Genomic DNA, 26,486 nt, shown 5'->3' with positions numbered 1-26,486 from the left:
AGGTAAATGGGAGAGATAGAAGGATGACTGCAGCATGCTTGATGCCAAACACCCCAGAGCACGTAGTAACAGGAAGTAGATTCTTTGTACACTAGAGCCCAGGGTACATGATTGTTTACTTGTCAGAGTGAACCTATTGCTGGTAAGTCACCAGAAAGACGGTACATGGGGCTTAGGGCATTCACACCACATCCTGTTTTCAATCACTGGTTGGAAATGTGAAGAAGGCTAGAAAGGATCTTCACACAGGGATACGATGTTGGGCCTTTTTTGGTTTACCAACAATTTCTTGGATTGTATGTCAATCTCTGACATAATTATTTGAGGAAAGTCATTTTATTAACTTCTATGAAAATTATAGCCAAAAAAACCTGTCCAGGTGTCATTTACCGTACATGCTAGAGTACCACATCAGACCTGCTGAACCCATCCTGCTTAATGGAACATAAAGTCCAGCTGGGCAGTGTGCATAATAGTGCCCATGGTCAGGGATAAAGAAGCTTACATGCATTTTGATATTTCGGTATTCTAAGAGCCCTTTCCACAAAGTCCTGGGATTTCAAGGGACCCTGAATCATGGCGATGTGACGTCTTTCTTTTGGTCAATGACGAGTGCACTTTTCAAGGTGGTATTTAGGACTAGCTTATATTAGATAAATGGAAAAAAAATTCTCCCATGTTTGCAAGCAATTTTCAAATAAAAATGTATATTTATGTTCCTTAATTTTCAGGAATTTAAATAATGCCCAAAACATTGTGCTTCTTCATTCACAATGCTTATTCAGGATAGTTTGTAAGTGGATTTACTGTATTCTGAAACCTACATGTATCTTGGATGACACTTCTTTTTCATTAAGAGCATCTTGTCTAGATTGCTGGATGCTTGCTTCCGCCGTTTTCTCACCTGGCTTGATTTGGATAAAATTTAAGTGGCTTCTTCTTACCTGACAGTTCTGCCAAAGGCAGACAAAGTTTTCTGGGATATCTGGAACAATATTCCTGCTTTGGAAGTCCAATAGACAGTGGCCCAAGTTGGGCTGACTCTCCAGGGCTGCCTGACCCCATTGTTTCAACTTGGTGTGGTAACAGTGAAAGTAAACATGGCGGATCAGATCGGCTGAGTTCTCCATGCAACAGAAGCCACAATCCTGCCACAAACAGGAGAATTCATCTGCAAGAAACAGATTCAAGGAGCAAATATTAGATATTCTAATCATACAAAAACAGCAACAAGTGAGCAATATGTACTTGTGTAGCACACAAGACATTGAAATTAGCATTGTATTAGCCATGGCCTGAGCATCATAAATGTTTGCAAAAGTTAAATACATAAAAAAAAAGAAAAAGCATATTAAGCCTTGATGGAGGTTCTTGACGGATGAGAAAGGAGCGAGTCAGGTAGAGGAAGACATCTTTACATGAAAAGTAGTTAAGTACACAGCCTATTAACCTGACAGCAGCTACTGTAGTGTCCTCCCGATCAGCACCACTCTCAACCGGGAACGCTGAAAGGAAGATCAAACAAAGCACCAAGCACAGAAACAGCTGCTTTTGCCTGCTGCTCCGGTGCCCCACCCATATCACATACCACTCAGCCAGAGCAGAAGAGTCTTACATTCGAGGTGAGGGATGGGAGGCGGGTAAAGACGCAGCTGTGGCATCCTGCAACTGATGTGATTGTGTTACAGAAGCAGTGACGTCAGCTGCAGGATAGACACCCAGAAAGTAGCTTACAGGTTTTCCCATGGGGCAAAGTGTGCCGCAAGACTTGTGGATAAAAGGAAGTTTGTTGATCTCAGCAGATTCTAGGATTTCCACACAGAAGGAAGCAAAGTGAGATTCATGTAAAATGCATGTCTACTCCTCAGAAATGCTTGGGGAGGTTTCCCTGGCTACACATTGCCCACAACTATTGGCAAAGATAACAGATCACGCCTATGCGAGCTACTGGCTTTGCCAGTGTTCTAGCCATGTTACACAGTAGCACGGCTACTGTAAGGCGTGCCTGAAAGATTAAAAAAAAATGCAATGACAAGACAAGGCCAGTGACAGTACTTTCAAAATATTTTTTTTTTTTTTTTTTTTAGCTGGCAGGAGGCAGCGCAACACGGATGGTGTAGATGACTCCCACCAGCAATAAAAAAAAAACAAGCCTTCTGTTTGCAGAGCACTGGTAGATAGAACAAAATAGTACCTCGATCACGTCGGAAGCAGCGGATGGGCACTAATTCAGCTGAAATCAATTAGTGCTTGATCCCTGCTCCATAGAGAAACAGGAATGATGCCAGACCTGCCTTGAAGAATTACGGGGCTGTAAAGAAGAGTGCCACGCAAATCAACAAATAATAAACGACCAGTGGGCTCTAAGCACTTTACTGAACTCAACAGCGTCTTGCATGTGAGACGCGTGCGCTAGCATGTGCACTCGCAGGCTTGACCCTAGAAAGAAAGGAAAGAAAAAAAAAACAACAGTATTTTGAACTTTCAGCCATGGTGCACAGCAGCTGGACTGCTGTCGGAGGCAAGGCCTACTGGTTTGCCAATGCTTGTCCCTTATCACCTGTGCTGCACACAGCCAGCAAGACCGTACACACTGTAGGAGAGTAATATACTAACACTAATAACGTGATATAACACAACATAACCACAAGATGGCATTCAGGGGATTACAAGCACAAAATATGTTAACCTAAAATGTTGGTCTTTCCAAATTGTCACACTCCTATGTATTTTGCTTGTAACTCCTAGCAGTTCTCAAAACACAAGTTACTTACTTTCGACACGCACATAATCTTTTTTTGTGAATTAATGACTTCCCTTTGGTGAAAGGTTTGAACGCCATTTTGCAAAATGTTTAGAGGACTATCATAAAAATGATAGCAGCAACCCGTGGCTTTTTTTTCTTTTGATTTCAAGTTTGAGGCACGACTTTACAGGGAAGTGAATCCCTGTACCAGACAAACAGTGCAACTTTAAAATGGAGATTTTTGTTTACAAAAAAAGACAAATACGGGCAGGGCAACACAGGCAGCGGGCATGAGGTGGAAAAACAAAGACAGTAGGAGTGAGCAAAGCTACCTTGGACAGCAGGACGAAGGGCAAGCCAACATGGGCGGGTCCAAAAAAGAAAAAGAGGGAAAGAGGGGAAACCAAAAAAAAGTACCACCACCATCTGAGCACAATGAGTGTTAGAACGCAGATAAAAGAAAAAAATCAATCAGCATTTGGTCCATGCTCCAGGGAAGAGAGAAAACAGCACACGATCACCAATACGAAGCAGGGAAATGAGAGTAACAATGAAACAAATCAGGGGTAAATAGTGGTAAAATCTCTACGCCTTTTTTAGTTTACTTTTTGTTTTAAAGAAATAAAAGCTCTCCAAGCAACAGAACATGCTCCGTGTTAGGCGAGACCTCAAAATAGAAATCTTTCATGCCAAAATGAAAAGTCACCATATTGTGTGTTGTGCCTTTCCTGCTGTGGGCAATAGACCCAACCATATAAGTGAGGTACCATTTTTTTTTTCCCCAGGCGAAATGTGAGAACACAGAACAGCACAACATTTGTTATCATCAGTTCAATTTCACCAAATTGTATGCTTCCTAATCTAACAGTGTGCACAAGAAATAAAAAAAATTGCAAAATGCCCTCTTAATTAAAGTAGCATGGGTAAACTCACTTTTAGTGGAGTACAAATAATACCTATTCAGGAACTCAGTATTTTTTACACATTTCAAACATATATACGTTTTCTTCACACCAATTTTAGACAAGAATTGTTGCATGGTCAACACACAATAATTATAATATAATCTACAGCTCAGTTGTTGGCTCGGGATATTGCGTGGTTTTTGGACAACGAAACACACACTATAGATTTCAGCAACCAGATGGTCCGACTGATTACTTTATGAAGAGGTACAGCAAAGTGTCATACCTTACGTTACGCTGGACCAGAGTTCAGTGTGACCGCGTCCACGCGCAAGCAGAAGGTGGGGAGCGGGTGCTGGTCCCAGAGCAGAGCCCAAAAGAGCCCGGTGCGTGAGCAGGAGGTGGCACAAGGAGGTAAGGCAGCTCAGAGGGAGAGGAAGTGGTAAGGGGTAGTGCGCGGATGGGGTGCAGTGGTGGGACAGGAGAGACAGAAGAGTGGAGCAGCAGGGGGGGTGTCACCGCCACTGCTCTTTCACCTCTGCTGCATCCGGTTCTCTCACCAGTCGCTCGTCCGCTTCTCCTTCATCCTTCTAGCCCACCTACCTGATACCCAGTCACCCCACCAGCTCACCACTCATCTCTACCACAGCTCATCAAATTGATGCATCAAACTTACAGCCACCCCCCACCCAGCATCTCAAGTGCTCTCCAGCTCTCGGTCTTCAGCCTCCCTAGGCTTCTTCGCCGCGTTTTGCCGTTGATAGAAGGCAGGTTGGAAAGGCAGCTGGAAGCCGGTGCCTGGAGGAGTTAGGCCAATGCAGCTTGTGCATGAGAGGGCCTTCTGACCACTGGTTCTCTCGGTGGAGAGAAAGTGCTGAGTGCAGAGCACTAACTGCCTGTACCTGTACTTGAACCTAGAGACCCGGACGCTTGGGTAAAGGGGTCCTTGTCCACAAGCAACCCTGCCTTGGACGGTAGGAGGTAGATAGCCCCACAAAACCCTGCAAGCAGCAGCCAGTCTGAAGGAAAAGCCGAGGAGCAAAACAAAAGCCTCTCCCATGGTGCAATTAATCACCCCAAGAGCGTCCCAGTCCAGCATAAGAGCTCTGCGAAGGAGCCAACAATCGTACCTCCTGCAGCAGAAGCTGAGACCACTAAAAAAAATACCCTCTAAATACAACTCAGCTTGGGGTGCCAGGGGTCTCGCTCATCAATGAAAGGTGGACCTAGAGGCAGGGGTGTGGAATTTATTAAAATATCTACTTGTCCAGGGGACAGGTTGCTTCTCAAATCTACTTGTCCTGTAAAAAGATCTACTTGTCCCTTTGGTGCCATGTAGTGTGGCAACAAATTATGGCAGCAATCTCATTATGTAAGAGCTCGGATAATAGCCTCTCTGATTCAGGGCTACTACCATAGTAGGGCTTGAATACTTGCAGTTTCAATCCCTACTGTAGCAATTTCCTTATTTTGCCACCTTTCTGCAGATCTGCATACTGGGGCTGGAGGAAGCAGTAAGCAATAGTTCCAGGACTGGAATGCCTTTGAGTCCGCAAACCTACTAACCTGCATGTTTTAAAGATTTTCACCAGCTTCTCTCTAAAATTTTCCCATAATAAGAAAGGTTGGACATTTACTCCTGACAATGGCAGAATTAGAACTTCTTCCAGGGTTGGGAAGAAAGTGGCTGGAGGGAAAATGAACTTGCAAATGCTCAATAGATTTTCACATGAGCAAATCTACACATGCGTATTTACCCATGCTAAAATACAGTTCACAAATATTTTATAGGGGTACGGCAGATACCATAGGTGCACTTTTGTGACTTCCTTTAAGAATTTGGGGCCACTTGTAGGTAGGTTCAGATTTGCGACCCGCAAATTGCTAGTCAGAGCGACTCGCAATTTGCGAGTCGCAAATCCTAATGTAGGATGGTGTCCCTGACACCATCTGTGATTCGCAAGTGCTTCGTAAATGCCCACCTCATGAATAATCTTGAGGTGGGTCGCAATTTGCGATCCCCTTGCGAATGGCGGCCCTCACAGGGATGGTGGCCTGCTGGAGACAGCAGACCACCATGTTGGTGACTGCTTTTCAATAAAGCAGTTTTTTTTTGTAATGCAGCCCGTTTTCCTTAAAGGAAAACAAGATGCATTACAAAAACGAAAAATGAAACGTTTTTGTTTCATTTTTTCAGAGCAAGCAGTGGTCCGCAGGACCACTGCCTGCTCTGAAAAAATGTTTACAGTGACATTCACAATGGGGAAGGGGTCCCACGGGGACCCCTTCCCTTTTGCAAAAGTGTTAGCACCCATTTGAAATGGGTGCAAACTGCGATTGGTTTGCGCCCGCGGTCACAAAACAATCCTACATTGCACTGCGAGTCGCAATTAGGAAGGGGTCGCAAACCCGTTTTGCGATTCAGTAACCAGGTTACCGAATCGCAAAACTGCGTTTGTGCATCGCAGTGTGCTTTTTGCACGTCGCAAACAGAGAAAGTCGCTGTTTGCGACATGCAAAAAAGCTACCTACATGTGGGTCTTGGTCCCTAATTAGGTCTGGTGTTAACAAAGACATTTTGTTTTTATTAAACTTCTATTTCTCTCTCTTTCGGCTGGCTTTACTGTGAGTGATCGCACTCTGCTCTTCCACAAGGAGCATATTGGCACACAAAGTCGTTTTGTTCAGTGTCGGGAACTACAGTGGCAATCAGTGACGTAACGAAACTGGAGGGTGCCCCTTTGCAAAGAACATGGAGGAGCCCCCCTCTCCAGACCCACTCAGGGCAGGTGCTGTGCTGAAGGGGCCCCCTGGAGGGAGGCTGCGGAGCCTTTGTTATGCCACTGGTGGCAACGTGTGCTTTTAGAGTTCAAAAACTTTTTTTTTTTTTTGCCATTGTTTGTTACAATGTTGAGGGCCTGGTAGCTCCCACAACAATAAAGTGTTACAAAAGCCATGTCAAAACAAGACACGCATTGATGAAACTAAAAGACTTAGAAAAATGTCAGATCAGTTGGCTTTGTCAGTGTTTGTTTATTTATTTTCATGCTTCCCATAATCGTGTTGAAAATGGTTACACTGATTTTCAATTAGAAATATTTTTGGGAAATACTAGCATGCATCAACACATTTTACTAAATGACACTTCATTTGCATCTAATCAGAGAGCATTCTGGGAGCATTATACTTAGCCTCATAGCCTAAACTTTTCAAACATTTGTATACACGTTTTTTTTTTTTTTGTACTGGAACCAACGTCAGTGGTGAAGTGTGACCTTAAAACATTTATTTACAGCACTCACCCTAATAATGAAGACTTTCAAATAATGAACCATAAATACAAGTTCGAACAGCATTATCTTTTGGAAACATTACCTCAACTGCAGAGAGTTCCACTCTCTGTAAACAGGCAGCCAAAGGCTGTACCCTAAGCAAAAAAAGAAAAGGAGGGGGGTACAAAATAACGTGTTACCTGCAGGGCCTGATGAGGCCACAAAAGACAACACAGCTAGCAATGAGGAGGCGCTCGTCTTCATTACTGAGGCAAGAATCCATGAGATGTCAGAATTCAGTCCAAAGAGGCAAACTGAATCTTCATCAACACCAGGAATAAGGAAGTTATCAGACAACAAGGCAGGCTCGATTCAGTCATTTTCATCACTAAACTTCAGCAATTAGGAGTATTTAAGCCCAAGAGTAGAACCAGTTAATTACTCAGGGCTCCGGGAGGTGGCTGCAATACAGGACCAGTCCCTAATCGAACTTTTAGAAACAGACTAAATCAAGCATTCAGTAAGTGCCACGAAAATTAAGAACCCATTTGTTCCTGCTACTAGAAAACAGCAAAAGGTAGGGGGTCAAATGGACACGACCACAGTTACTCTAAGTCCATTCCTAAAGCACACTTGCACCTTGCCAAACAGGGAAAAGACCTGCACTGGAAGCCAAGACTGCTTAAGTTCCAGGAAGCGCCCTCAGCAATCAGACTCTAATCTGATTGAGATAGCCAAACCAAGCCATGTGTCTCCTGACCAGAGTCAAAGTAACAAGGAGGAACTAATAACAGTAATTTCAAAAGCAGAGGTTCCGGGCAGTACATGGGGAGCGCTCCTGTCAACTTTAGACATGATGTCATTGACAATCAACCATCAGGCCGACAAACAGGACCTCCAAGTGGCCCTTTTAAACAGAATGGCAGAACACATTGTGGACATACACTGAAAGCTTCAAGCCCTCAACAACCTAATTCAGAAAGCACAAAAACACAATTATACCAAGCATGCCTCGTGCCAATGCACTTCAACAGGTGAAAACCTGCAGGTCTCATTGTTAATTCTCAATGAATTTCTACTAGAAGTTAGGGCCCTAACTGCAAGACCAATGGAAAGGCAGTGGGTCTTTTAATAATAAAAAATAAAAAAAACACAGCAGAAAACATGGAGTATGTAGAAGAGATCCCCAGTCCTCATAGGGGAGGTCACCCCTTCCCTGAGAGCAAGGGGGCACCCAGAGCAGAGGTGTGAAAAAACACACACAAAAAAACCCACAACAACTCAGCAGAAAACATGTGGTATGTAGAAGAGATCGTCAGTCCTCATAGAGGAGATCACCCCTTCCCTGAGGGCAAGGGGGCACCCAGAGCAGAGGTGGGGAAAAAAAAAAAAATAAATAAACACAACTCAGCAGAAAACATGGAGTATGTAGAAGAGATCCTCAGTCCTCCTAGGGGGGATTCAGCATGTGTGAGGAAAATTGTATACCATTGTTAAACATCACAGAAACTAAAAACCTTTCTCTACGACACATAAAAATCCCACAAAACAAAAAAACATGTGACCGCGTCAGGAGTAGGTTTGCTCAATCATTTCAAGAAGTAATCAATATTTGCCTACAGATCCACTTTCATGTGAGCCCAAAAAAATCCCTCCAACGGGAAGAAGAAAAAAAAAACATAACACTAAATCCAAAGCAGACTTTATCGGAGTAGGCACATTGTGTGCATCTTTTCACAAAACTATTTTGGTCATCAACATAAGGCTGCCAGTGCATTGCTCACTTTTTTGTAATAGACACACCAAGCGGACCACTATGTGCAGTGGAAATAATGTGTGCACGAATAGAAGAAGGTGGAATTAAACATCCATGTTTTATACCAAATTATTTTCCAAATAAATTTCAACCTTAACTACCCACAAAACTCTGAACTCCGGTCTTATTAACTTTTCTCTTAGCCATCTTAATACAAGAACTTCCATAATAATCTTCTCTCAAGCATTAATCTCTGAAACCTCCATCCAAGTCTCTTGAATTGATTACTTCACCTGCCATTTTTTGACTGCATCATCTGATGGTTCAACACTTTCATCTCACTTAATAAAAAATGTATTATTCCCTTGCAATGACATCCTAGAGACAATCAGCCATGTAACCAGATATGTATACAATAGAAAATGTAAACTAAACGTTTAGCCAAGATCCTGATTTGGGGTGACAATGCCCTCCAGTATCATTCAACAAAGTAAATTAAAAGTTTGTGATCAGTCTTAAAATGTTCCACCCCCAGCAACCCCCCTAAACAAGAATTGTTGAATATCTGTTCTCCAAGGTATTCAAAGTCCTTGAGGCAAACACCACAGTTATTTCCTTTAACCTGTGGGAGGCACAGCACACAAAATAAAGTCGCTGGCATCTAAAATAAGGCATTTTGCTGCATTTGAAAAATAATTAAACGTAGCTGATCTCACAATGGCATCTTTAATTTTCCCAAAAGGCTCACCACGTTCCGGACAGCAACAAAACAGGATTCCCTCCTTTAAAAAAAAAAAAATATGAAATTAATTCTACAGAGCAGCTAGCCTGGTAAAATTTCCCCAAATCATAAATAAATCTCAGACCCAAAAAGTTGTTCCTTGTTGGTCGGTTTGCATACTTCCTTAACAGTTTTTAGTAAGTCTTTGAGAAATTTCTTCTTCAGAAACCCTGTGGCCAAAGTATTCTACTTCCTATGCCCAAATTTACACTGGTCTAACTCTAAAATGATATCTTTCTGGAACGGTATATCTAGTACTTCATCCAAGATCTGGTTATGTTTCTCCAACATAGCAGCATGCACCAGGATGTCATCTTGAAACTCCTCCACACCCTCACGGTCACAAATTAACATATGTATACATTTCTGACACACAGAGGTTGCGGATCGCTACGTCTTAATATGTTGTACACGCTTTGGTACATCATGGATCTTCATGTTGGGAAATTAGATAAGTAGACAGATAATGCTTGGGGATCTCTGGTTTAGGAAATCCAAGCTCTGGCAGTTTAATTAGAAGCTGAGCCTGGCAGGGAACTGTTGATGGGGTCTCCTAATGAACTGCAATAAGCCTTCTCCATAAATCACATTAGCTTCCTATGGTAGGGAGTTCTTAAAACAGAGGCCAAATCAAATGGCTTCCTGGTGTAGCAAAATTACCCTTCCTGCATGTCAAAGGTGGAATGTGACAGGATTCCTCCATAGTTCAATCTTATGTGAATGGCCCACCTGACTTAGCAAGAAGATCCTGCATGTCTGTCGGGTGCAGCAATCTACTACAATCTGTTTACTGATTGAAGGTTGTCACAGAGTTAACACATCTGCTTTTTCCCCCCACACACGAGAACGAGAACAAGGGGAGATACAGGCTCAGCAGAATCTACTAGTACAATCACTCCTACACCATGAAGCACTTTACTTAAAACACTTCACTTAATTCCGCCCTTCAACTCCGTGGGAACGTTCATGAGTTTATGCTTAACTGGGTTAGCATTTCACTTAAGCACAATTTTCTCAGTGGACTTTCATTTTTTTTAAGCGCCTTCCTGAACAATTACTTGTTTATCCAACAAATTTCACATTCTTGATCTATCAGCCAAACAAGAATAAGGTGCCTCATTGAGCATATCATACAAAATCTTGTTTTTTTTTTCCCCGTTGGGCTTAGGGAAATACCCCATCCTTCCTTTGTGTTTCCAGTGCAAAAACGATATACAAAAACTACAATTTGATGGATGGAATGAAAGCGTTAATCTCAGCCACTGGCAAATGATCGGGCCGCGCCCTAATCTATTGTTTCTCTGCCCATCATGCCACCTCAGTTTGGACTCAGCCATGTGCAAAGCAGTCATGACCCTGCTCCTCATGAGAACAGTCCAGCCCAAACTGCCAGTCCCACCCTAAACCTGAACTCAAGCAACCTAGGGCCAGTTTCACACTAGTTAGAGCTCTTCAGTCCGGTATATCAAGGTTCCAGTAGCACAGAGACCCCGGGATCCACATATGGACATACCCGGCGCACTTAGGTTGACAAATGCAAAAACAACAAGGTGATCGATGGAATGCTTGAATTAGTCTCAGCCACTGGCAATCACTCAGGCTGCATTCCACAGCCACTGATTTTCACCCACGATACCACCTCAGTTGGGACTCAGCCATATGCAAATCAGTCATGTCCATTAACTGCCATGTACAGTTGCCCAATGATGTCTCTGTTTTGGGGCTGAATTTCAGTGATAAACAAGTTCAATTTCTTTTTATCATAACCATAAATCATTAAGGTTCTGATGTTTTGTTTTACCAATGCTGAAAAAGATAAGTGTCAGGAATTATAATAAACGGTGAGCCTGAGTCAGTCATTACCGCCACTGTTTTGTCAATCACACAATAGGGCAATTGTTTGCCGAGGGTTCTCAATGTTTTAACAGGAACCTGCCCTTGCAATTGGTAAACATACACCAGGGGAAACTACATCTAAAATACAGAGCTACAATCGCTAGCTCCTCCAGAAGGGCAAAAAAACAAAAGCATATAAAAGGCTAAATTCTTCACATTAGATGCACCGCGAGGAAAAGAAGTACATAAACACATCCCAATATGACTGCTCTGACTGAGTAACTTTAATTCTGGTTCTCTCAACATCAGATCCATCCTTTGCGGATAAGTTGTGCTCCTTTTTAGCCACCATGGGGCGGGGAAGGGGTAGTCATTCCTTTTTATGGATGAGGAAGCCTCACACACTTAATAGTGTCATGCTTCATCATCGGCTTCCTCTCCCAACCCTAGTAGGTCACTGTCTCCAGGGTGGACTTAACCACCTGATGACAGCACAGGAGGGAGTCCTTGATAAGTAATTACGGGATAAAAACTAGGATCCAGACTAAGCTAAAAATAGCTTGTGTTGCCCCAGCGTTTTGCCTTTATTAGTGGGGAACACAAGTTTTGTTAAAAACAGACAGGAGGAGGTAATAGCTCGACAAGTATGTTTCGAGCCATCTATAAAGTGGCAAACATGTTTCTGCCCATTTTTACAGGCCCAAACTGGTCTTGAGCTTTCATCAAGGCCATGGATCCCTACTTCACCTTGTTACCCAATTTACTATTTTTTAAATTAATAAGTAAGGAAACAGCATGCAAATGATCCTACTTTGGATCAAACTAAAATCTCTGACCACGTGTGGCGACGTAGAAACATAAAACATAAAAATACCTGCCTGAGCAGGAAGCCTAAGGCCCCTAAACTTAGGGCAAGAATGATTTTTACATTTCCATGAAGGGTGACTATGAGTAGTAGCAAAACTGCCCTCCGCCCCTGTTTTATAGGTGAGTCAAAACATAGCTGTCGAGATATCTCTGCCTCCTGTTTTAACAATACCTGTGTTCCCCACGCCGGGGTAAGAAGGTATTTTTAGCTTAGCAGTCTGGATCCCGTTTTATTTATCCAGAGGTACTTATCAAGAACTCCCCTTTGCGCAGAGTTATCAGGTGGTTCAGTCTTCCCTGGGGGCACTGACCTACTAGGGTGGGGAGAGGAAGCATGACACTTAATGCCGAGAGGCTTCCTCTTCCATAAAAAGGAATGTAACCCCAATCTCCACACCACGATGGCTAAAAAGGAGCACAACTTATCCTCAACTGGTGGATCTGATGGTGAGAGAACTAGAATGAAGGTGTTGTGGAGAAAAGATTCACATTGTGACTAGAATAACTGTAGTCCTTTTGTTTATTCCAAATTATATCAACATTACATGGAAACATTGATCCAGCTCCAGGGTTTGCCCCAGAACAGAATGCCTAACATTCTACATTCTCTCCCTAAATACTCTCCCCGCATTCTACCACTTACCATTCCACATTCCCCAGTAACACACACACACATACACACACATACACACACATATATACACACACACACACACAGAGACCCCATCTCCTTTTCCCCCTAACAAATCAAATTAAACAAAACATGTAACACAAAAAAAATAAAAGTAGAATAACACAACATTATTTATACATTACAAATTCAGAATATTTCTCTGGCATTCGTGCTTTCCTTCTTGCCCTTGACTCACTACCATTACCATCAATCACACGCATCTTCACCTATTTCCTCCTCCCTTTGTACTCCGTGTAGACTTTGTGTTTCATTAACTCTTCCACAACTCTCTGAAGAATTATCAATACTAATTTCATCAGTATTACTCCCACAATTGGGTTTTCTAATTCCTGCACTGTCCTTACTTGACTCTAAATCAAAATAATGTTGAGTATCAACCTCTTCCTTTTCATCAATGTTCCAAAACTTTTCTTGATGCGGTTTTAACACTAGAATCTCATTCTTACTCCACCACCCTTTGTTCTTCAAATACAAAGAACTATTGGTGACTTAAAATTTGCACAGGCAAAGTGTACACTGATTCCCCTTTCTGTCCTTTATAAGGTTTTTTGATACGAACCCAATCACCAACATTTAAAACTTCAGGTTTACCTCTATTAAACGTATCATAATAAGTTTTAGTTTTGTTTTGTTTGTTAACAGTTTTTTGTCTAACATGTAACTCATTGTCATCAATTGTCTTTACTGCATTCTGATTTTTCACAGCTTTACCAAACCTCGGAGTAAGCAAGGTATTTTCCCGTTTACCTCTTAACAAACAGAAAGGTGAAAATCCAGTTGTAGAATAAACTGTATTGTAACTACAAACCTTTTCACGTAAAAATTTACATACATTCAAATTTGATGCCATAGGCAACTGAATCCCGTCCTTCATAAATCTATTCATTCTTTCCATTTAACTATTCGATGATGGATAATAAAGGGGAGTTCTTTCTTGTTTTATACCATGTTAACTTAAAAATGTACACATTTTAAGAGAAATCAATTGTGTTTCATTGTCGGAAACCAAAATTCTTGGCAATCTTTCTATTGCAAAAATCTTCAAGAATTGAATAATAACGTCTGTGTTTATACCTGCTAAGAAATCCCAATGAATCCATTTGGAATAGTAATCTGAAATAGCAACTAGATACCGCATTTCAGAATCAAGTAAATTAAACGGACCTATAAAATCTATAGCTAATTTAAACCATGGAGAATTGGGTATATCCACTGGTTGTAACTCTGTTATTTTTTTGTTTTTTTACACACCTCCCAATGTTTATCGGATTTCACACACTCCATGCACCTATCCAAAAACATGTCCACATCACTGTCGAGTCATGGCCACCAATAACAACTTCTCAACAACCTTTTAGTAGCAGTAGGTCCTGGATGCCCTTTATGAGCCAAATCCATTAAAAAAAAAAAAAAAAATTAAAGATTAAGGTGAAACATATAAATCATGTCTCATAAGAATACCACCCTCAATAGTCAGTTCATTGGCTACATTCGAACAATTCTTAAATGGATTATCCAAATTTCTGCCTGGAGGCCACCCCTTAGCCACATCTCTCAAAACTTGCTGTAAAACCACATATTTTTCACAGGCTTCACTCCACTCTTGTCCAGAAACCACACCCTCACAATGTTCAACAGCATCCACATGAGCAACAGCACACTCACTATTCAGTATTTCAACCTCTTCCTTATCCTCCACAGGTAACCTAGATAAACAAACAAACAATCTGCTTGTTTGTTCAACCCTCCTGCAATGTGTTTGATTTAAAAATTATACTCCTGTAATTTAATAACAATTTAATCAATCTATGCTTTATTATTGCCCTTTCAATCTATCATGTATACAAGAGGTTTATGATCAGTTATTAATTCAAAGTTATTGCCATAAAGATATGTTTTCAATTATTTCCACAGCCCAAACACATGCCATGGTTTCCGTTTCTACAGTAGTATAAAAAACATTCGGAATTCCTTAGCATTCTGGAAATGAATGCCATAGTATACTCCTTACCAGACACAATCTGAGGGCACACAGCACCTATCCCTGTTGCGCTGGCATGGACTGTAATCCTATTCTTGCCTTTAGTATGATAAGGCCTTAATGATGGTTCTTTCATTATGGCTTCTTTTATATTTTTAAATGCATTTACTTGTTCGGAACTCCATTCAAAATTCACTGTCTTTCTCAACAATTTTCTAAGAGGTTCAACCAAACTAGCATAATCCATAACAAATATTGAATAATATTCACTCAACCTTAGAAAGGATCTAAGAGTGTCCTTGTCCTTAGGATTGGGTGCTTCACGTATGGCTCTCAGATCTTCTTTAGGCTTTATTCCATTTGAAGATAAAGAATGCCCAAGATATTCGATTTCTGTACATAAAATTTACAGTGTGCTTTACTGTCATCCATTTTTCTTGTAAAATACCCAACACCTTATTCAATATAGATTTATGTTCACTGATAGTTGCGGAATGTATTAAAATGTCATCCTGAAACTTTTGAAAGCCATCCAAATCCTTGAACTAAAGGTCCATACATTTTTGGAATACACTCGCGGCTGATGCAAGCCCAAAAGGTAATCGTACATATATATACGCCCCAAAAGGTGTTACAAATGTGGTATAATCATTTCAAGAATCAGATAATTTAACTTGATGGTATGCCGACCTGAGATCAAATAAAGAAAAATATTTCGACCCATTGGTGGCTGCTAAAATCTCATGAATTCTAGGTAAAGGATGACAACCACCATATTTTTTGTTCAAGGACCTCAAGTCAGCACACAATCTTATATCACCTGTTTTCTTTTTTGTGATAACAATAGCTTAAACCCACTCTGAAGAGTCAGTACATTCAATTATACCTTCGTCACACAATTTAGATAGAAGTTCCTTCAAATCTTTTCTCACTGAAAGAGGAACTGGGCAAACCTTATGTACTACAGGTATAGCTTTTTCCTTTAGTTGGATGACATGCTCAAAACCTTTCACACATCCAATGTGATTCTCAAACTTTATTATTTGCCAGAACTTGTTCCAATGTTAAGTTTTTAACAACGTCGTCAATATTTGCATTATCAAAACAAGGTAAGGCTCTTAGGAGTATTGGATTGGGTGCGTTAGGTTTCAAAATTATTCCAAATCTACCTAAGTCTTGCCAACTCACAATATTCCTACCATTTTTAGCTATGTATATTTTGGTATAGATGCTATGATCTTTAAACTCCAGGCTACTACAGAAATACCAGATCATATTAATGTCAAAATCACCAAATGCTTTTGGATTGATATCACTCTTAAACAACTCAACATCTTTCCAAAGATTGTGAAACATACCATGATCCAAAACAGTAATGGGAGAACCTGAATCTTCCATAATGTTGAGTTCTTTGAAACCAATGGGGACAACCCCAAGTGGTGCTTTACATCTATTCATAATACACGTGTTCAAATTATCATCAACAATGAAAACTATATTTGCCACATCTCCTCATCAAACTCTTCCACAGAATTAACCTTTACATTGTTACCCCCTTTCACACTCCTACATACAACAGCATATACAATAACCCCTTTTTTTCTTTTTTTTTTACACTTGGCACATATCTTTTCAGCCGCTGGACACTTTACATAGCTCCTCGAATGCGTTTTAGATCCACTGAACAGTTTTCTTTCCATTAAACTTGCTTTCTTTGCCTTTGTCCACGAACTTAGATTTGTCATGACCTTTGGTTTCTTGGATCATGTATATACTCGCTTTAGACTGAGAATCAGACATCTAAGCATTTGTTGAAAGCATCGACCTCTCATATCCCTTAGCTATATCGATGACCTCCAGTAGCGTAGGATTTCTGGCCGCAAGTAATTTTTCTTGAAGTTTTTTTTTAGAAAAACACTGGAAAACAAATTGATCTCGAATATAAATATCAGTCATTTTGTTAAATTCGCATGAGGATGCTAAAACTCTCAAAGAAGCTTAGAATTCTTCATTGTTTTCGTCTTACATTCGCTTTCTCCTAAAAAAAACAAAAAACTATGTCTTTCAGCCATTACATTAGGTTCCTCCGTAAACTGTTATTCCATTCTTTTGACAGCCTCTTCATACTCATATGGCATAAATTGACCAGGAGGTGCTTCAAACTCAGGCAAATTATTAAAAATTACCTGACCAGCATTGCCAAGAAGACCAAACATCAATGCTTTTTTTCTCCCAGGCTCAAATACTTTCCCATCAATATCCACTAAATAAAACTTTCAAATGCCCTGTGCCAACTTTTCCATTTTAAAATAGGTTTCACAGGAGTATTAAAAAAATTTTGGCTGGCTGATAATATTGCTATAAGCCATACTAATGATGCAGCAATAGTCACTTAAAATAATATGGAATAATATGCCAAAATAAAACTAATAGTATAGGTGATTAAATAACAATCCACCCCTGTTCAATACTGAGAATTTATCCTGTACAATATATTTAAATATGGAAATAAAAAAAACTTTATTGAGATGGCTGTCGTTAGCGTCTCGTTTTCAGCAGGAAATTGCACTTGTAACCCTCACATGACCAATTCAAAATGGCCAACGTTCGCGTCTCATTCTTTCGATGGGAATTTGCCCATGTCCTCCTAAGGACACCAATTCAAAATGGCCACCATTGCCCGGACAAACTAATGCATTGACGCACAGTGTTTCAAACAGACGTGCGAGCCACAACAGCCAAGCTCCCAGCGCGAGTACGAGAAGCCGTCAAAAACAGTAAGTTAAAGTACTTGAAAATGCCGCTCATAACTAAAATTAAAGTATTCGCAAGATCCACGTAGTACTTGCCAGATACATATAATGCCTCTCTGTTTTCTCTGGATTTGTACACTTCATTAACGCTGCCGCTTCCGTGTTCCCTCCAAAATATAACTGACATCCACAACCTTCTCCAATCGTCGCCAATATGTTGTGGAGAAGAGAGTCACATTGTGACTGGAATAACTGTAGTCCTTTTGTTTATTCCAAATTATATCGACATTACATGGAAACACATCGATCCAGCTCCAGCGTTTGCCCCAGAACAGAATGCCTAACATTCTACATTCTCTCCCTAAATACTCTCCCCACATTCTACCACTTACCATTCCACATTCCCCAGCAAGGTATATATATACACAACAGAAGGTTTCTCAGTCAGAGCAGTCATATTGGTTCGCGTTTACGCTTATATAGAAGGGGTGATGTGACTGCCCCATATCCTCCCCTTCCTCTCCACTTCTGTGTGATTGAAGAAGAGAAAAAGAAGTCCAGCCATACAAGTGGCTAGCCCTAAGGAACATACAACGGACACAGAGGGTAGACCTGATAGAGTGGGCAATGGCAGAAAAGAGACAAGCGATTAGCGGCTCGAGATGATATGCTCAGACGATTTGAAAAGATGGGGCGAGATGAAACAAGCAATTTTAAACCCGCAGGGGACCAGACCCCCTTGCACTGATCCATGACACTCAAGGGTCCTAGTGTGCTAGAACAACTTTACTTGCCTATTCTCACGAACACAGTTAGGGAGTGGGTGTGTGGGGGGACACCACTAAAGTGAATACAATGACTGCAGAGGGAAGAGAGAAGCCTAGTGGGACAGTGAAACCAAGTAGGGGGAAATTGAATGAACAAACGGCAAGTATGTCTGATCAGGCTGTTGACATTGTCTAGTTATGTAGCAGAGACTCAATATGGAAAACTACACTCACTGTGTGACAAGTCTGCATGTATAGTGGAGTTGACAGCTATGATACTATAGTGTTCAAGTGAGCAGGATGGTACTAACGATCCTGTAAATTGGTGTGAGCCGATATATTTCTCCTGTGTTAAATACAATAACTACTTAAAAACAGCAACAACAAAAAATAATTGAAAAATAAATAATGCAATTAGCCAATAGGGCTATTTAAGCCTAGGGCTCAGGCCGTCTCAGCCCAGGCGTCGAGGACAAGGACGGAGAGGACAAGGGCATTTGCCTGTTTGGAACTGGTCAGGCCTAGGGCCAGAAATGCTGTCCAATATTCCATTTACCAGAAAGGACCTTACTCCCTACATATCCATCAACATGCAAACATATTATCAGCAAACACATCCAGCTCATGCATCTCATACTGACCTCATACAGATTGCAATGTCTCATCAACCAACACAAAACCCCCACATACCACACCTACACACAAATCCACCACACCTACAACAGTAAAACACCGTCATTCTCACAGCAAACACTAATCTGTCCATTCCCACTAACATAACCTGCAATCGCCCGCACAACACAAAACCACATTACTTTCAATGTTCATGCAAACCAACAGCAATATCCTCGGTTTGCTTCTGCCAGATCCACTTTTATCATGACAATATCTAAACCCAGTCTTCCAAAACACAATCTACTAACACCCTTCCCATCTCTTCACCAACTACACACAACCATACAATCCTCACACTCCACCACACACATTACCGCTTCCAGTGATCACAAATAACAAACACCCCTGAACCACATCCATCCCCTCCTACATACCTCATATACTCCTACAAATCACATCAACATCTCCTATAATATTGTAATACCATTCACCAGCACTAACTCATACAAATCCTTCAGAGAAAAACACCATCAATATCTCCTCTAACTATTCCACAAAAACAAAACAGACCACTCTCATCAGCACATCAAAATAACACAAACCCTCATAATACCTTCTATCACACCCACCCCCACCCTCATGACTACACAAAGAATACAAATCCTGATCAATCTGTACCCCTACATTATCACTCTTCAAACATCTATCACAAGCACCCCAACACAGCAACATTCATTCACAAGTCTCTCATCCATTACACAATATAGAGCATTACATTAGGATTCACATGCTCCTCCACCACCCCTAATCCATACTCATTCCACACTAAACAGACGCAAACAAAATAAACAACATACCACTCTTAACAACTTTGCATCCCCTTGTCTATTACACAAGGTTCCTCTACAAAAACAAGTACACGCTTCATGTTCCTCTCAGCCACCAATTACACCATCACACACACAGACGCAACAAAACGCCTCCTAAGCCTGCTGGAAGAGGAACACTATTGAAAAATAGGGCTATTGTGACCCTCACACAGTTATCACAACTAACACCACACCTGCTACAAGCTCAGAATATACTGCTAAACCTCCCCCAAAAGAAAGCACCTCCAGAAACACATATTTTCTGAACTGCCTGCTCATAAATGCTGGATTACTCTATATAAATTTTTTTTTTTAAAAATGCACCACATCTCTGGCCTGCTCACCGACACACAACCTGGCTTACTATTCATAACGGAATCATGGTTGGGAGATGACATGGTTCCAGTATTGCATGAAGCCGTTCCTTCGGACTATCAAACCATCACACAAAACTGTATAGGCAAGAGAGGTCAACTAGCGATTATATTTAAACAATCAATAAATCTCAGTAAAAAAAAAGACATTTCCATACAAGGTTGCGAGGCTCTCCTCACCAGATGCAACCCTACTCCAACTTCCTCCTGTAACTTTCTCCTCCATTACAGACCACCCCCTAACAACTCAACATTCCCACACACTTTTCTAGATACAGTCTCAAACATTACAACATTATACTCAAACGTATGCATTCTTGGAGACCTAAACATGTGCTTTGACAAACCCAATATGCCCCATCCAAAAGCTGTCACCACTGGCCTAGTCGCACTGAACCTACATCAGATTGTACACAATCCCACACACATCACTGGACACATCCTAGAGGTAATATTTGCAAAGTCTGATCTAGTTACCGTTCATAGCATCATGCCAGTCACATGATCAGACCACAATTTGATAACTTTCCACCAAAAAATACCACAAATCAACACACACCATTGCAACTTACATACATGCATCTTTCGACCATGGAGCAATCTCAATTTTAAAGACTTAGAAACACAACTAAAAGCCAAAACAGATCTAGACACAATTAATTATGTTCCAAAACTTTATGAGTGGCTACAGAAAGCTTTCGATATCCTACCACTACTCAGAAAAACTTAACAAGACAAAAGAAGACCAACAGCTTGGAGAAACAGGGAACTTATAAAGATAGAACAACAAATCACAAGATTGCAACGGACCTCGCTCAAAACAAACAACATACAAGACAAACTTCAGCTACACAAACTTAATAGAATATGCAAATCAATCAAAAAAGCTTAAAAAGGTACTACTCAGACAGAATTCTAAATGAAAATCTGCAACCAAAGAATTGTCTAAACTTCTCAATGAATTTAAAAAACATAAATGCATTGTAGGAAGTCATCCCACTACTCAAGATTTCACAAACAAACTGGCAACTCATTACACAACCAAGGCAGACACATTGGACTCCCATTTAACACAGGAAAAAAACATCTGCACCAGCCACTTTCCTAAAATCCCCTCCAAGAATAAACCAACCCAGCCTCTGCACTCCTTCAAACAAATATCACAAGGTGAATTTATGGAATTGGTCAAAGCAAGCAGGCCTTCTGGTTGCCCTTCTGACCCATGTCCACCATACATCTTCAAGAACATTCTTCTATCTACTTCTGCTGCCACACCTGTATGAAGAATCATCAATAACTCTGTAACTACAAGAACTTTTCCTGAAGACCTGAAAAAGGCATACATATGTCTGTTATTAAAGAACACGAACCTAGACCCACAGGGCCCCAAACAACTACAGACCATTCACAAATGGAGCTTTCCTGGGCAAAATGATAGAAAAAGCAGCATTCTCTCATATGTCACAATTCATTGAAACAATTCCATACTTTCAGACTACTAAACTGGATTCCGCCCAGGAAGAGGCACTGAATCGGTACTCATAGCAATCTGGGATGATCTTAGAAACACAGTCGACCGCAATGGAGTTGCTGCACTACTTCTCCTGGACCTCTCGGCTGCCTTTGATACTGTTGACCATGACACCCTAATTCAAAGACTCCACGAAGCCAGCATAGAAGGGACTGCTCTTGACTGGATTACAACCTACCTTCGAAACAGAACTAATATCTAATCTCCCCGCTAATCATCCAAACCCTACCTCACAAAAGCAGGAGTCCCCCAAGGATCAATCATCTCACCTTTGCTTTTCAACATCTACATGATGTTATTACCAGAACGGATCAATGATTTTCAACTCGCATGCTACAACTATGCAGATGACACACAAATATAACTTAAATTGGAATGCCCCAAAGACATTGACAACTCACAAATCTTCAGTTGCCTCAGAGCCATTGATCAGTGGATTACTTAGAGCCATCTCAAACTGACTGCTTCCAAAACAGAAATACTCACATGTGGTGAATGGAAAAATGATGACCCACTGTGCGCCTGGCCTGACAATCTTGGACCACCTCAAGTATCCAAGGAAGTTAAAAGCCTTGGAATTACCATGGACTCCAAGTTAACAATGAATGCCCAGGTGGACAAATTAGCACAATCAAGCTTTATCACCTTGAAGACCCTGCAACGCATCTTCCCCCACCTCAGATTTCCACACAAGGTACAGGCTACTATCTATTGTACTATCCTAACTGTATTATGCCAATGGCCTCTACCATTGATCCTCTCCATCTATTATGAAAAAACAACATATTCAGAACTCCGCTGCCAGGCTACTATTATATGTAAACCCACAAGCCCACATATCCCATGCCTTGAGAGCTCTACGCTGGTTACCTGTTGCCAGAAGATCCACCTTCAAGCTGATTTGTATCACCCACAAAGCTATACATGGAACAGGACTGCTTTTTTTTTTGTTTTGTTTTTTTAAATCAGAAACAAAATAACCAAACACATTCAACAAAGAAACCTCCGCTCAAGACTGGCACCCTGCCTTAGAACACCACCGTACAAGAAAATGACAATAGGTGGTACATTCTTCTCCGTCCAAGCAGCCAAACTATGGAATTCATTACTGCCAAATATGAGATCCAGGGATAAATATCTTGCCTCCAGAAGACTACTGAAGAGTTGGCTCTTACCTTCATAACAACCATATCCAAACAGCAATGGATTGCATTTGCCTTTGTTGATAAATATTTATAATCTGATTATGTGTATATTCTAGAAATGTATAGTTTTGTTTTTTTTTTTTTTAGGAAATATGTATCATTACTAGGTCATAATAATAAATTATACACATACTCTTTCAGACTGTTTAACAAATGTATATTTACTCATGGTTAAATATGTGTGTGTATAAATACACATATATATTTCTATTCTTAACATGTTCATAGGTCATTGCATACCTCCTAGATAACTGGTTATATTAGATACTTATGAATCCCTGCTTTCGTTTTTATATCACACTGATCAAATCTTTTAACACAAGCATTTCACTATTCAAAATTGAGGAAAGATAAATAAACGTTAGAAAAGTACACTTATTAACTTCGAATATTACAAATCTTGAAAGTCTGTGTTTATACAACACTACTTTTCTTCTCATATTATACCCATTACTATATTCCTTGCACAAATATTCCCTTACTATGTATTTACATACCTATTACTCTAGTCCTACTGTACTAGAGAAAAATAAAATTCAAATTGTAAATAAAGTTAAAGATATATATTAATAAAAGAAAATTTAAAAGAAAAAAAAAAAAAAAATTATATATATATATATATATATATATATATATATATATACATATACATTTTTTTTTTCTTTTAAATTTTCTTTTATTAAAATATATCTTTAACTTTATTTACAATTTGATTTTTATTTTTAAAGCTAGCAGGATCCCAGTGAGACAGTAAAAACACCCTGACATATACTCACAACCAGGCCAAAAGTGGGGGTAACCAGGCTAGAAAGAGGCTACCTTCCTGTATATATATATATATAGGAAGGTAGCCTCTTTCTAGCCTGGTTACCCCCACTTTTGGCCTGGTTGTGAGTATATGTCAGGGTGTTTTTACTGTCTCACTGGGATCCTGCTAGCCAGGACCCCAGTGCTCATAAGTTTGTAGCCTATATGTGTTCCCTGTGTGGTGCCTAACTGTATCACTGAGGCTCTGCTAACCAGAACCTCAGTGTTTATGCTCTCTCTGCTTTTTAAAATTGTCACTGCAGGCTAGTGAAGGTTGGGTGCCAAGTTACTTAGTGTGTGGGCGCCCTGGCACTAGCCAAGGTGCCCCCACATTGTTCAGGGCAAATTCCCCAGACTTTGCGAGTGCGGGGACACCATTACACGTGTGCACTACATATAGGCCACTACCTATATGTAGCTTCACAATAGTAACTCCGAACATGGCCATGTAACATGTCTAGGATCATGTAATTGTCGTCCAAATACCATTCTGGCATTGGGGGTACAATTTCACACATGCACAGAACCCAGGTACTGCCAAACTGCCTTTCCGGGGTCTCCACTGCAGCTGCTGCCAACCCCTCAGACAGGTTTCTGCCCCCTTGGGGCAGGGGCAGCCCAGTCCCAGGAAGGCAGAACAAAGGATTTCCTCTGGGAGAGGGTGTTACACCCTCTCCCTTTGGAAATAGGTGTGAAGGGATGGGGATAAGTAGACTCCCCCAGCCTCTGGAAATGCTTTGATGGGCACAGATGGTGCCCATCTCTGCATAAGCCAGTCTACACCAGTTCAGGGATCACCCAGCCCTGCTCTGGAGCGAAACTGGAGAAAGGAAAGGAGAGTGACCACTCCCCTGACACTACCTCCCAGTGGAGGCTAACACTACCTCCCAGGGGAGGTACCCAGAGCTCCTCCAGTGTGTATCAGACCTCTGCCATCTTGGATTCAGAGGTGTTGGGGCACATTGGACAGCTCTGAGTGGCCAGTGCCAGCAGGTGACGTCAGAGACCCCTCCTGATAGGTGCTTACCTCTTTCAGTAGCCAAGCCTCCTTTTTCAGTAGCCAAACCTCCTTTTTTTTGGCTATTTAGGGTCTCTCCTCTGGGCTATTCCTCAGATAACGAATGCAAGAGCTCACCAGAGTTCCTCTGCACTTCCCTCTTCGCCTTCTGCCAAGGATCGACTGCTGACTGCTCCAGGACGCCTGCAAAACTGCAACAAAGTAGCAAGACGACTACCAGCAACATTGTAGCGCCTCATCATGCCGGCCTTCTCTACTGTTTCCTGGTGGTGCATGCTCTGAGGGCTGACTGCTTTCACCCTGCACTGGAAGCCAAGAAGAAATCTCCTGTGGGTCGACTGAATCTTTCCCCTGCCAACGCAGGCACCAAACTTCTGCATCACCGGTTCTCTGGGTCCCCTCTCATCCTGACGAGCGTGGTCCCTGGAACACAGGAGCTGGGTCCAAGTGTCTCCCACAGTCCAGTGGCCCTTCTGTCCAAATTTGGTGGAGGTAAGTCCTTGCCTTCCCACGCCAGACAGCAAACCTGTGTGCTGCGTGATTTGCAGCTGCTCCGGCTTCTGTGACCTTTTCCAAGGATTCCTTTGTGCACAGCCTAGCCTGGGACCCCAGCACTCCGTCCTGCATTGCCCAACTCGCTGAGTTGAAATCCGACATTGTGGGACCCTCCTTTGTGACTCTGAGTCGACCACTGTCCTCAGATCTTCTAAGTGCCTGCTCGGTACTTCTGCAGGGGCTCTCTGAGTTGCTAAGCGCTCCCTCAGTCTCCTCCTCCAAGGGGCGACATCCTGGTCCTTCCTGGTCCCCAGCAGCACCCAAAATCCTCAACCGCGTCTCTTGCAGCTAGCAAGGCTTGTTTGCGGTACTTCTGCGTGGAAACACTTCTGCAACCTCAAGAACGCCGTGGGACATCTTCTGACCAAAGGAGAAGTTCCTGTCACCTTCCGTTGTTGCAGAATCTTCGGCTTCTTCCACCCGGAGGCAACCCTTTTGTACCTTCATCCGGGGTTTTGTGGGCTCCTGCCCCCCCTGGACACTTGCGTGACTCTTTGACTTGGTCCCCTTCCTTTACAGGTCCTCACGTCCAGGAATCCGTCTTCAGTGTTTTGCTGGTGCTTGTGGTTGTTGCAGAATCCCTATCACGACTACTCTGTCTTTTGGGGGTAGTAGGGTAACTTTACTCCTACTTTTCAGGGTCTTGGGGTGAGGTATCTTGGACACCCTTACTGTTTTCTTACAGTCCCAGCGACCCTCTACAACCTCCCATAGGTCTGGGTTCCATTTGTGATTCGCATTCCGCTTTTGGAGTATATGGTTTGTGTTGCCCCTAGGCCTATGTCTACCTATTGCATCCTATTGTGATTCTACATTGTTTGCACTACTTTTCCTACTGTCACTTACCTGTTTTGGGTTTGTGTACATATAATTTGTGTATATTACCTCCTAAGTGAGGGTATCCTCTGAGATACTTTTGGCATATTGTCACTAAAATAAAGTACCTTTATTTTTAGTAACTCTGAGTATTGTGTTTTCTTATGATATTATGCTATATAAGTGGTATAGTAGGAGCTTTGCATGTCTCCTAGTTCAGCCTAAGCTGCTTTGCCATAGCTACCTCTATCAGCCTAAGCTGCTAGAAACACCTCTATTCTACTAATAAGGGATAACTGGACCTGGCAGAAGGTGTAAGTACCACCAGGTACCCACTA

The 26,486-nt window shown here is 41.5% G+C and overlaps 1 protein-coding gene across 5 annotated transcripts in view; it reads right to left on the bottom strand.

Annotated features, from left to right (window-relative positions):
- The window catches only part of HINFP (histone H4 transcription factor), a 162,944-nt gene that overhangs the window by 104,359 nt on the left and 32,099 nt on the right, over nt 1-26,486 (bottom strand). For 4 of the 5 annotated variants that reach the window (XM_069224822.1, XM_069224823.1, XM_069224825.1 and 1 more), the window contains one exon: nt 945-1,171. In XM_069224822.1, the coding sequence (XP_069080923.1) occupies nt 945-1,171 (227 nt within the window). Of the gene's footprint in view, nt 1-944; nt 1,172-9,395; nt 9,446-26,486 lie in introns of those variants that run through there. The other variant, XM_069224826.1, reaches the window with a different exon arrangement.

The sequence above is a fragment of the Pleurodeles waltl genome, chromosome 3_1, assembly GCF_031143425.1.
Source record: "Pleurodeles waltl isolate 20211129_DDA chromosome 3_1, aPleWal1.hap1.20221129, whole genome shotgun sequence".
Classification (NCBI taxonomy): domain Eukaryota; kingdom Metazoa; phylum Chordata; class Amphibia; order Caudata; family Salamandridae; genus Pleurodeles; species Pleurodeles waltl.
This window is presented reverse-complemented; position numbering and strand designations above follow the sequence as displayed.